Source organism: Sphaeramia orbicularis, chromosome 3, assembly GCF_902148855.1.
Source record: "Sphaeramia orbicularis chromosome 3, fSphaOr1.1, whole genome shotgun sequence".
NCBI lineage: Eukaryota > Metazoa > Chordata > Actinopteri > Kurtiformes > Apogonidae > Sphaeramia > Sphaeramia orbicularis.
The window spans coordinates 33,170,378-33,184,683 of record NC_043959.1 but is presented as its reverse complement, the minus strand read 5'-3'; the positions used below and the strand labels follow the sequence as shown (position 1 = coordinate 33,184,683).

The 14,306-nt window shown below is 38.1% G+C and overlaps 1 protein-coding gene across 2 annotated transcripts in view; it reads right to left on the bottom strand.

Moving 5' to 3' along the window:
• The window catches only part of itfg1 (integrin alpha FG-GAP repeat containing 1), a 177,823-nt gene that overhangs the window by 98,806 nt on the left and 64,711 nt on the right, over positions 1–14,306 (bottom strand). For both annotated transcript variants that reach the window (XM_030161084.1, XM_030161093.1), the window contains exon 10: positions 350–501. In XM_030161084.1, coding sequence (XP_030016944.1) covers positions 350–501 — 152 coding nt within the window. The remainder of the gene's footprint in view (positions 1–349; positions 502–14,306) is intronic.

The window sequence follows — 14,306 nt, the reverse complement described above, 5'->3', positions numbered from 1 at the left end:
TGTGATATATTTAATAAAAGTAAAAATAAATCCCATTTTTATGAAGCTGTGTGCTATACATGCAGCCCCTGAACTCAGACAAACTAAAACTGTTTGCCTCTGCAACAGTGACTCATGGCGTGAAGCATAGTACTGCACTGATTACTTGGAGTAGGGGGGGTTAAGGGACTATTTTGACAGGATTCCAAAGGATCCCGTGCCAAGTAAGGATTAGTACAGTAATTTCAGCCATATCTCATTCATTTACTGGACATTATCAAATACAGAGCCCAATAAGAATTACTAATGCTGATAGAAATGTAGCTTTTGCTTATTGCATGTATCTCTGTGTGTGTTTTTTTCCCCCTACCTGCCAGTGGTGTTACGCAGGACCACCAGAGCATCAGGGAAGCCGTCCAGGTTGTAGTCCCCCAGGTGTAGGGCGAGAGGTTGGCCTGGTTTTCCTGGCACAAAGCTCCAAACTGTATCCCTCCTCTTGAAGTCTGACAGCACTGGAACCCACTGCAACAACACACAAAACACAAAAGTGTTGAAGCCTTAATTAGGGAAGGGCTGTAAACTTTAAAATCTGACCCAGAAACAATAGTCAGATGCCCATATATATGAATAGACTGTTACAAGCTACTCAGACAAAACTTCCTATTGTGCTTTCATCATTGTAGAAGAAAAAAAAAAGGATTAAACAGGAATTAATATGCAGATTTCTAGGTCCATATTTTATCCATTGTGGGACTCTTATTAGCATATCTTTGCATGATTTACAGATTTTAAAAAAATAATCCTTTATATGTCAGTGTTATAGGCTCTGTAAACAAAAAGTAGCCAAAGAATTCCACTTCTTTTACTTTGTTTGTAATTGAAACTGTCCAAACCATCTGTACAAGACTGAGCCTGAATCTGCTCTGGGACATGAGGGTGGATACACAGAAGACTTCAGCAATATCTCAATTGTTTCTCTGCAGCAAATATTTTTATTCTGATTCTGTGCATGTAATGACATCTATAAAGAACAAATATTTAAACCTATGGAACATAGTGCAACTTCAGCTTTTGACTTGCATAAATGACTTCCAAATATACTTGAGGTATGTTTTGAAAAGCTGAAAGTGACCAGTTCTAAAGTAGAAATGTAGCATCATATCATTGTACACTAAATGATACCATGATCTGTCCACATAATGTCCCCTTTGTCTGACCACTTAACATTCCTACAGTACAGTTTTGTCGTATCACATTCTCTTTACTGTCATCACTTATAACTTTATATCTTGCAGCATGCAGCATGGATTGTAAATTACTACAAAAGAAACGTTTGATCTAGATATCTAATATATTGTTTAAATGTGAGTTTGTACAATATGTTTTTTTCCTTTCCATTTTTTTTTTTTGCCAAATTCCTTTATAGTGTAGTAGGGGTGGATGTTTCGCAAATGTCCATGTATTAAAGTACTGTCAGATGACACTGAATGTTGTACAGATCACCTGCCCTCAGTATTCCAGTCTCTGTTTTGTATGGCCTGTCATAATTGCTTAAGTAATACAGTGATGGGTAAGCACAGTATATGTGCTTTAAGCCTCCATTTTAATAATTCAGCCACTTATGGTCATTTTTCACACTCTCTTTGTGTCACAATCCTTTCACCGCAGTTCATCAAAACTAGGAGGGTAATTCAAACCGTCTAAAAATTCAGCTTGATTTGATTAATGCAAAGCCCTGAAGACATGGTTCTTAAATCTGCTATTAACATTACATTATGTAAATTTGACATAAGCAATGGCAAACTTAAAATGAAACACTTTCAGACTGATGTCTGTATTTAAGTGCTTTCATGTCATTCAAATCTTAGTGGACTGAGTGCAGTGAATGTAGTTTGACATGAGTACCAGCTACAATCTTTTTTGGTGCAGTTAGAGCACTTCTAGTAAAAAACCTCCCAGATGGGTCAGTGCAGTCTCGGATTGCTTTCCAAAAAAGTGCTCAATCATAGCTCTGATCTCTGCTGAAGTCAGATTAACCTCTCGTTTCTGACTTTACTGAATTTACCAGACTGCATTCTCTCCCACATTAGGGTAAAAAGAGACACGCCAAGTCTTTTGTCCAATCAATAGTGCTGTATATTAGGCTATAAGGCTCTGTTGGTTTGTTGACCTGGTTGGAGGCAGGAAGATATAAAAGTAGACAAATGAAGAGTATGCCAGAATGCAACACTGTGGACACATGTAAGATCAGTAACAACATAAGATCCTTATACCACCCACCCATAATTAATACTACATTAAACGATTGGTTTGTCTCCTGTTTATAATGAGTGTGTGTTTGTGCATGCTAGACAGGCCTGGGGCCAGATGCTGGAGGTTCAAACTATTCATGAATGTTAAATAGCGAGAGCAGGTGCAGCAAAGAGTCACCAGAGACACTCACCAGAACTACCACTAATAGCTCTTAATATTACCAGCATGTCTGAGAAAGACAACCACAGTCTATTACCAATTACTCTGAAATTCATCAAACAAGCTGTAATATAACTAATTCAAGTTTTCCTCCAAACCAGCTGTGCACATTATGTGAACCCACACAAATACTGATGTAGAAGTCACACAACCACTTTCTTGTTAGGGAAAGGTGCCGGTGTGGCGGTGTAGTGGTTGTAAGGTTAAGTTAATGATGCAATGCTTGATTACCTTCATGCAAAAAAAAAAATGTCTTCAACCAGTCCTAACATTCGATTGTTGTGTGCGGTTGTTCTTGGTAATTTGTTACCTATCATGACTATGATGTGTTTGCAAAATGAACACTTTATGGTTTGCATCATAGATTGTACATAAACACCTTGTTTTTAATTTACTGTGTGTATATCTTATATTACCTGTATACATCTTTCATATTTTGTATATATTTCTTTTATCTACAGTATAGAGTTGGCTTTTTGTATATTGTAGTATTTCTGTCATTTTTGTATACGGCCAACATTTTTCAGTGTACATTTTCAGCACAATTTTGTGTGATATTTTATATAGTCTTTTTGCACTTTAACCTTTAAGGGTCTGATCCAATTTTGGCTGTTTTTGAGTACTTTTGATTTTGCCTTTATAAAATATACAAAGAAATGTTTACTATACCCATGTTTGGTATCTTTTTTTTTCAGCACAACTTCATCTATATCATATGCCATTTATTTTTTCACTTTAACCTACTATGGGCCAAAAAAATTCACAAAAAATATAAAATCCGATTTGAAAAATTTATGTAATTTATTACATAGATAACACAAAGATACTTAATGAACCTTTTCAAAGACTTTAAAAGTGAATATTGGTTCCAAATATTAGGTGTATAAAATTAAAATTGTAACAAATTAAAACTATGCTCAAACATTTAACATAGAAGCGTATCTTTACATAGGCGTTTTCTGTCCCCCCTGCGCATCCAGTTCAGGTGGGGGTCACTCTCACCCTTACCTACAGTGCTAATGCAGTTTGTGGATTAGAATCCGCAGATTCGGCCAGTTTTTTTCGTTTTGAAAAAGGACAAAAAAAATGACGAAGACAGGGTGAGACATATAACGCCTGCCCCACCTCATTTTCATACTTTTATACACATTTGTTTGCTACGGTTTCAAAACGTCATATCTCTGGTTGTGTTTGCTCTATCAACATCAAATTAAAAAATGGGAGAGTGTTTCAAGTCCGCACTTTCGATTGCAACTGTCCCCAGATGCTATGTGTTGAAAATGTCATGTGACTCAGTCACATGGCCGTGACCGTGGACCCCTAAGGGTTAAGTGGTTGCTGCTAAACAGACAGAGCTGTTAATCTGATTTTCATTTTTCCTGTAACAGTGAAAATAAAGATCTATTCTTCTTTTCTATACCATGGTAGCCCTTTAAAGATGAAGCCAAAACATCTCCACCTCCAGCTGGCTGCAGTATTGCTCATAAATCTTGTTCCCTCCTTGCTTTTCTATGGGAGTTCAGTCAAACAAAAACTCAAGTACATGCTCATTAAATTACGTATAGAGTGTTTCTAATAATAAATTATATACAGTCTATGGTTTGCTCTGATTCTTGTGGGGAGATGTTTTCCGACCCATCAATAACAGCAACAAAAGCCCACTTGAGCTCAAGTATGGACACATATAATGGGGAGTCCTGATTCATCTTCCACAACCTGGAGACCCTACTGGAGCTACATCTTAATGGGATCCCAGATGGCATGAAGTATTGAACACCCCCCTAGGATTTTGGATAACGTACCTCCTGAGGTGAAAAGGCCAGAGACGTACTAAGACCTGTAATCATCAGGGTAGACCAGACTCCCACCCCCATTTATCATCCTTAGCAATTTATGCTTGTTGAATAATAACAAGATAACAGTCAAGCCTATGCAATTCTATTATATTTAACATTTTCCTCTCTTAGGTAGCAGATTTACGAGAAGGATACAAACAACCTCTAGCACCACCAGTAAAGTGTGCGCGGCAAGATCTGCAAACCTAATATTTGTTGACCATTTTATCTAAGACAGAAGGTTGACTGTGTCCTGCGGTTTGAGACGAACACTTACCATCCACCGTGGCTTTGTAAACATAACGGGTGCAAAATAGAAAAAAAAATGTTAAGGGGCCAGTGAATGGGAATTTTACATAAAACAGAAGTCATTAGAGCGGCTCAAGACTGAAATGTCACTTACCATAGCCTGTTGTGCTAATGTTGTGGGTGACTAATTTAATAAAGTGACACTGAAGCATGTGTTTAGTCACAATGTAAGTATATCTGTGACAGATTAACCAGCTTAATGCAAGGCCAGTTCCGGTGATAAGGGACAGAAGGGTTAGAGGTGGTTTTGCAAATTGTGACCTTGACCTACCTATGTGTACCTAGGTACCTATGTGAAGTCCTAAAATCTGAATTGTTTGACCATGTATGGCAGTGTCAGTAAATACTACAGTGAAGTCAAGTCTTTAACATATTAATAACCAAATAAAAGCGAATCTAATTCACCTCTTAACACTACTGTTAGTGTAAAAATGAAACAAAGAGCCTTTCTTCTGAATTTCAGCATGGTATTAAGGCCAGACATTAAGTGCCTTGGGATGACAGTGTGAACAAAAGTGAGCAGATAACGATAGTAATTATGTTCCTCTACATACAGATGGTGTCATAAAAGCACGGGAGTGATAAACCAAGAACGAGGTTGAGCAGTTTTCAAGGGATAAGACCGAACTCACAGCTTTAATGCAACACTGCCCAGTCAAGCTCTCATTAAATAACCGTTGAGTGATGTTGCGATGCGGTTTAAGAGGTTGACTGCGTGCCATATGGTCGTAGGGCTTGGCTATGAACTGCCATCCCGAGTGGATGGGAGTGCTGGAAATGACCAGTGCGCGGTTGCTGGCATAGGGAAGTGAGGAGAGAGCTCAGACCTGAGAGGCTGCTGCCAGCTCATTTGTGGCTTGTAAACACAATGGCAGGAATCAACGGGTATAACGGTACACTGTCCCTAACATATGGGCATGTGGATACATTCACAGAGGTGGAAAAATTACTAATTTGTGATAATACAACACAATCCACATAAATATAAATAAGCTTTAAGCTTTATCCTTTGGTTCCATCTGAGTCTAATACATGTATTTTGGCTTTACACTTCTACTTTTATAACCTCAACTTTAGTTTACGCTCCATGAAACAACTGGATGCTCATAAAAACATTCTGAAAAAAGATAAGTATTAACTACACATCTGTTTCAGTGTCAGTGGTTTTGTGACAGGCCGGGTCAGATTGTCAAATAGAAATGATGTCATCAATCATTTTTGCTCTTTAGTCCGCAAGGCAAATGAATTCACTGTGTAAGTTATTTTTCCAATGGATTCCTTTGGTCTGTGCTCCACGCTGCCATGACATTCTCTCTCAGGACAGAGTGGGGCCTTTGCTGGCCGCCAGCCTTATCAGCAGACCACTGTGCTGGTGTTGGCCCTGAGGCAATCAGTGTGCTGTCTGTTGCTTCTTTTCTAACGCTGATTAGAGGGGGAGAGAGGAACAACACAGAGAATACCAACAGCACCTCTTCACTACTGCAAATATGTCTGTACACACACACAGACAGTCCTTCATGAATCAGGGTGTAATGTGGAAGTTTAGTGATGGCCGGGCACTTAATGGAAGCAAATTTCCATTCACTTAAGTCACTGAACGAAAAAAGAACAGGGGGTATAAAAAAATGCACAGATAATTAAATCAAGAAATAATACAAAATATTAAGTAATCTATCATTTTGCAACACTAGGATGATTGAAACTATTTACAAATTCCAACATGCTTTATGCTTGTATGCATGGACACACTCAAACATATGCGTATTGGATGTGGTGAATTTCTTCACCTTATCTATATATTCCTACCCCTGCTGAATAATTTTTATCCCAGGTAGAGACAAAATGTATCCCCATTCAGATACATTAATGTTAGATAAGGTAAGGTAAGGTAAGGTAAGGTAAGGTAAGGTAAGGTAAGGTAAGGTAAGGTAAGGTAAGGTAAGGTAAGGTAAGGTAAGATAAGATAAGATAAGATAAGATAAGATAAGATAAGATAAGATAAGATAAGATAAGATAAGATAAGATAAGATAAGATAAATCCCACAATGGGGAAATTTCACAGTTACATAAATATTTATTGAAAAAAGCAAATTTGAATAAAAAATGAATATTATTTACATATTTCCCTTCTGGTTCCACATGCACATGGTGTGATATGGGGGAGGGGGTTACAGTAAACTGTTAGTTCACCAATACACCATAAAATACCTGAAATAAAAATAATCTATAATAAATCCAAAAATAGCGCCACAACTCAAGGCATCTACAGAGCTGCTATAAAACAGCTATAAAAACAGAAATGGACTTTCAATGTCAGTGCTCATGCGAGAGGCGACATGACAGTGTGTCTCGGTTTTGTGATAATCCTGGTTTCATTGGTCTTGACCCATGCATGACTTTTCAGAATCACCATGCACCAACAGTCTACCTCCAAGGGACACAGAAATGAGTAAAAATCAAAGCAGCACAGTGTCATACTTTAAAGAATCTTCACAAAATGTCAGAAAAATCTTTTACATAGATTGAGACTGCTGTTGTTGGGATGGAGAGGAACTCCAAAACAGATTCAAACAATGTGACTGACAACGCATGTTTATGGGCTAACGTCTCACCTCGTCACGCTACAGTTAGAGGATGTATTGATCTGGGACACTTTATTAAATGCAAAGAGGGTCAGGAGTAGCTTGCTGTCACCACAGATGGGTCAGTTCAGTATAAATCTTGTTCTGACATTAGAGCATTAGGTCCTGTGTACTGCATTCATTACTGTGATTAGAGCAAAGTCAGCAAAAATGAATAAATCAATAAATCAATAACTGACAAAACAAGCAAACATGGAAAGTGCCACCCCTACATGAAATGCATACTTGAGAGGAATGTTTATCACAGCTAAAATATCTAAATATTTTGGGACACCTGGGTAGAGAAACTCATGTTTGCTGAAATAAGCATGTAACAGCGGCATATTTACTACATTTTATTTAACCTTTTATATTCCCTATGGCTCTGAGAATAGGAAAACACATAACAGAGGAAAGCTCACACTACTTGAAAAATCAAATGAAAAAAAAAAAAAAAAAAAAAAAATATATATATATATATATATACATATACATATATATATATATATATATATATATATATATATATATATATATATATATACACATATATATATGTATAAGTTAAATTAAAGTTAAGTTAAATTCTTATTGAATCTATAAATGCTGCTTGAAAAGCTGGAAGAAATAGTATAACAGGGTTAATGCATGTAGGCCCACTGTGGTTTGTGACTCATCATTAACAAATTATTCATCCAACCCTCTGAGTTTTTCATAAACCTAAGATGTGTCTAATCAAGGAGGAGTCAACAGACATTCAGACGAGCATATTAGTAATTACACTCCACTGTAATCCATTATCGGGGCCATCTTCCAATAATTTTTACATTATATATTTCCTGACAAAAAGCTTCTCTCTCAAACTGCACCTAATCAAACTAATATGTGAGGATGATATTGTGTGAACATATGGCAGAACAAAAGCAGATGATGAAAGACTTAATTGTTGGAAATTAACAGACGATATCACCAAGCACAGCAGAAAAAGTGGAAGTCATAAAGATCACTCTTCTCTAATCGCACAAAGGGGAAAGCTAGCTAAGTATTTTCCCTCAGCAAGATGAAATGGTGTTTCCCCTGTGTTTTGCCTTTATTGCTCAACACTATTGAGGGGGGAATGTGAGGGAAATCATGTGAGTCTCGGTGAAGATATTAAAGCTTTTCTAATCTAATCAGATCTTTTCTTTTTTTTCAGATGTTGCAATGAATAGCCGACTTGACAGAGAAGCTCCTTAAATAAATCAAGAAGCAGTTATTCCCTTCGCGGCTGTGAAAGTTTTGACATTTAATCACTAAATATAGGAGAGTATTTGAATAATGTCAAGTGTGTGTCTTTTTAGATTAATCTGCGGCCCGGTGTCCTCTCAGTAAAACAGAGTGCTCCTAAGTCTAAATAACTCAATACTGACATTCCGTAGTTCAAATGTCAACATATTAACACCAAATTGAGTGTGAGAGTGTGTGCGGGTGTGTATGAGAGTGTCAGCGCGGAGATCCAAATGACCTAGTTAATGGAGATGAAGACGACGATGGGATTTGAGCTCGCGAGGTAATCTGATACCTTTAATGGCGGCGAGGGGAGGGATACTGCATACAAATGGATTTTTATCACATAGCAGGAAAACATAGGCCAAGTATAGACTGATGATTGTGGCGTTCTGCGTTCACACACGTGTTAATTTGAATGCGCACGCACAAACATGTACGCAACAGGAAGGCACGCTGATAGAAATGCATATAAAAACCCATGAGGTGCACAATCTCAGACCCCGACGTTGCTCTCCAGGCTTTGCTGATGACTAAAGTGAAAAAGCGACGGCATGCTCACAGACTCCCATTGATTCAACTTGGCGGAGAGTGCTCCCGCTTCATTAGGCCAAGAAATTAAAATGTGGGCGGCCTGCGGTGGAGGTGGGAGGTGGTGGGGTTTATGGGCCGGTGTGGGGAGGTGCTGTAACATCGATAGAAAACAAGCCAGTCAAAGGCAATAAGATTAAAGGAAAAAAAAAATAGATAGAGCAATGAAGGAACAACTTTTATGATTCCAAAGATATAATGACAATAATGTTCATCGCATTAGAGCTGGCACTGAAAGACAGCATGGGGCAGAACACTGAAGAGCAGGTGGGGAGGATCCTGGAGCGAATGGCTGCACGGCATAATGGAAATAAAGCTATAATTTTAGGCAGCGGTGGGTTTCATTATCTACATTGATGTTATGATAGTGTTTCGGATGATAACATATCCAGATAATGTCTCCAGGAATCTAATCTACAAATGCAGGTTGGACTTCCCGAGTTCTTCTTTTTTTTGAGTGGGCAAAAAGAGGGAACATGACAAATACAAAAAAAACCAAAACCTAACAATACGTGTCATATTGAAATATAGAGAAATAACAGAAATGTGATAAGAATGACAAATATAAATTTAAAGGCTGGTAGAGGGAGACAAGATAAACTACTGAGGATGAATGTATACAAAATATGACTTGTGTTAAAGATAGGAACGACTTAGTGTCGGAATCATGTTTATAGTAGGTCATTATACAGTTGCATTAAATGACAACCCTGTTGCATATGTTAAAATATGACTTGTTTGAAAGATAGGAATGACTTAGGCTACGTTCAGACAGCGGGTCTTAATGCACAATTCAAATTTTTGGGTGAAATCAGTTTTTTTTTTGTGTGCTCATTCACACTACACATTAAAAGTGACTTCTATCAGTTTTGAGTATGAACTGAATGCGACCCTGAAGTGTGCAAAAGAGGTCCTGACGTAATACCTGACATGCCAGCACGCACTGTGTTTACGGAAGTATGTTTGTCCCGCTGCTCCTCCTCCTGGGATGCAGAATTGTGACATTTGTCGCATTTCAATGACATAAAGGTCAGATAAATGCAACCTGGCCATTAATACTGAAGTCGCATTGCAAAACATCGGATACACATCAGATTTAGGACCACATATAAAAGTGGCCTGGGTTACATTTGAAAAAAATCAGACTTGTGCTGTTCAAACTGTCTTCAACAGACCGGATACAGGCCACACATGGGCAAAAAAAAAAATTGGATTTGGGCCACATTTGCCTGCAGTCTGAACGTAGCCTTAGTGTAGGAATCATGTTTATAGTAGGTCATTATCCAGTTGCATTAAATGACAACCCTGTTACATATGTTAAAAGTCCAACTGCTTGCTTTGATTACTTCACATTCAACCTGATGTAAGGCATACGATCCCAAATCCATCGATAAATATCTAAAATTGTTCTAATTAGTCTTATGAATTCACATATATAAATACTCTACTCTTAATCTATTCATCTTCAACTTTGATGCAAATATGGTGTGGAGGTGGCAGACTGTTTACTGTCAAATAAGCGAATGTAGGAGGTGGAGAGTCAACAGTAGTGATAATGTTACAACTTTTTTACTACTATAAAGGTTGCAACTGAAAGGAAGCATGACATTTCTTTATCTGTTATGGTGACATGACTGCATTGAGCACCTTGCACAAACACCTTCTTATTTAAAGTATCCACACAGTGAATTTTATGAGCAGGAGATTACAGTTCACCTCCCGGAAAAAAGGCAGTCAAAGTCCAAGCAAGAGATGAGTGACACCATATGTCTTTGTGTCAGATGGACAGGATGTGGACGCTGCTACCTGCTGTCACAGTCACCTCTTTGACCACTGACTGACCGGCTGATGGCAATGACGGGGAGGAGGCAGTCTGGCTCCCACTGACTGCCCTTAACACTGTCTGGGCAGTTACAGTAGGAAGCTGGCTCATATTCATGGAGGCGGCATGTGTGCTTTGCTCGTGTGTACAGGTAGTTAGGTAGTTATTAACAAGACAACAAATATGGACAGTACTGTACAAACAAAAACAATAATTACCTTGGAAGTAATTATGGGACCACTGTTACAAAGCGGTAAAATGTCAATATTTGTCATAAATGGAACTTGGTAGGCCACATTTATGACAAATGCTAATGCATAAGTTAAGAACACCTGATGCTGAAAAACTGTCTCGAAACAATGAATATTCTGTATAATTTAAAGGCCATGCCGATGGGCTGTTATGTTGAATTTCATATCGCAGGTGGTTTAATAACTATTTACAAAAATGACTAACACCAGGTTTCATCTCACCTTACAAACAAGGACATTTTGTAGCACTAAAACAATGTGAGGAGATACCAACATTGATTTGTTAAATAGTGACAGCATTTAACCCTATCAGTAAATAGGACTTTTCATTTGTGCTGTTGATCCAAAGTGGAAGGCCCTGCAGCATTAGTAGACTTTGTTTTGGTCTTCAGACACTATAAAATATGGCCAGCAATAACTATCAAAAAAGGAAAGTAACAGGATCCCCAAAGCAAATCAGTTCTCTGTTTCATCTTGCCAAAGAGCCAGGGGATGTGGCCTGTGGCCAAACAGTTGCCATTCAAGGTTACTCACTCACTGATGTTAGACAAACAGTGTCTAAGAATGCTGTATCAGCCTGGTCTTGAGGTCCCAACATAATTCTTATTCTGCTCCAAGACAGACTAAGGCTTTCTTTCACAATATCTCTTCATATGTGATAACAACTAGGAGTAGAAGATATAGTGAATTACTTCTGTACATCCTTTTCATCATCTTGTACAAGATACAAGACTAGGCTGTTTAAAAATTTACACTGTAGACTGCAAAAAGACAAAATGCTAACAGACTGTACTGAAACAGCTTTTTTTCCCACAGTAATATACAACTTCGCTCTTTTCCTCAGTTTACTTTCATCTATGCCTGAAAATATGGAGATGTTATTAATGATACTGCTCACTTTGCATTCCCGAATTACACTGAAAATGAGCCGTGGTCTTTAATATACACAAATATGCATGGGTTTAATGGGTGTGTATGTGAAAGTGGACTCTAATATTCTTTAAACTCATAAAAATAGACCCATTTCCCATTTTTGCTTCATTTCTTGGGCTTTTTTGATTTTTTTTTTTTTTTAGAAACAGCTATGCCCAGTCAACAGCACACAATAAAGCAATAATAATGTGACAGTACCATAATAACATAACAATAGTTTCTGTGCTAATATGCCATTCTGTTTCAGAATGTGTAAACTACAAAGTCAGGTCCAAAGTATAATGCTTGTGATTTGTGTGTTTAAGCCCAGAGAATGAAGCAGAAGTGTTCCAGAAAGCCCCCTGTGGTCTCTTCAAATATGATGAACTAAAGGCCTGGAGCTGCTGCAGAGCAAGAGACAGAGCTCGGGCTTTGACTCCAGGAAGGAAAGAACTGTTGTTTGGAGATGGAGGAGCTGTAGCCACACACTAGTTCCTACTCAGTGGGAATTCCATGCACAGCCCAAGGCAGCTCATCATGTCTTTGCCTGTATACTGCATATCACTCCCCTTATTCTGTCTCCGTTCCTCCTGTCTTCATTCACTCTGATGGGATGTTCTTATTAACGCGGCAATGAAAGGACAATTGAAAGGGCTTGTTTTTCTTCCTCTCTTCTTCCTACATGCTGCTCTTTCATTTCTCTCCACATTCAGTCTATCTTTCTTCTCTTATCTCTCTCTCTCTCTCTCTCTCTCTCTGTCCGCATTCTACACCCATCATCTCCAAATCTCTTCTTTCCTCTGCTCCTCCCTCCATTTTCTCTATCATTGTCAGTGTGCAGATCCCTCTGGGGGAGGACATCTGCTCACTCGCTGCTCCATTAACATGGAGGGAAGCCACTGTAATGGAGCCACACACCTATAGACACTCATCAACATAAGTGGAGTAAGACTGGACATAATCACAGCTTAAAGAGTGTTTATATTGTGATGTCAATACAGTACTCTGCTATACAAAAATATGCAATATGCATGTGTGTAAGCTGGAGGTTTAGTGCTCTTTGATTAGCACTGTGGAATATGCCTGCATACATGTTGTGACAACAGTAAAACGTCTGATTTACATTATGTGCCATTTCCTTTAATTTCATTGTGTATTAAACTGGGTAGGCAGGGAATCTTCATGGAGACAACACAAGGAAACAAACATGGACAAACATGAATAAACAAAAGGCATATTTGTTTTGGCTGCACAGCAATGGTCAGACTGTAGACGGAGGAAGGATGTAGAAAATAGAACAAGACAAGAACGCAATCAGCCTTCCTTTGTTATTATTGCTATATGATTATGTGACAATGAGCCGCTAAGTCTGAACATGAGAAGGACACTCACCAACCAAGACAAAACAAGGAGCCTCTACCTAAAAGAAGGCCTAAGTCTGATGCTGGATCCACACTTTTGCAAACGATGCTACCTCAATAACTACTTTTTCCCCCAATCTATAACACTTATGTCAAACAGCATGGGGAAAATTTCCAGATGAGAGCCACAAAAGTACCACATAAAACAAATCCCAGACTCAGATGGTGTAAGAGACTTTGGCCCTGGGCAAAATAAAACCAAAAAAAAACAAAAACAAATAAAAAGGTTGAAACTCTTGCTGAACCATGTTTTCCATTTACCTTTTTATATTTTCTATATTAATGTTTCATATTCTGTTACATGCATAATATAAAATTTGTGCAAATATTCTGAACATAAGTAGTACAACAGCCAAACACTGAATGAGGAGGTACTTTTTTATTAGTCTAGTACATTATTCAAAATATAGTAAGAAACTGGGATTTCCAGATGGTCGATTTATATCAGCTATTTAAACAATATGTTATATTTAATGCTATGGAATATGGACACGAAGCAATCTGAAAGGCATACGAGATTTTGATTTGATTTGATTTATATATAATTGCATAGTATATTATCAATATGCCATGAAAGTAGAAAGCTAAGAGATTGTAAAATTTTCTCCCTTATTCTGCCCACCATTCCTCTCTGCCTCTCTTTCTCTTTGACAGTGATGACTGTCTTGCAAACACGACACAGAAGACAACATGTGTTCACTTCATCCATCAGTGCCGATAAGTCTCTCTGTCTCTACCTCCCCTCCTCTTTTCTCAATACTGCTTCTTTCACTCCCTCCTTCAATCATGTTTTTTTGTTGCTGTCAGGAAAACAAAGGAATGCATGT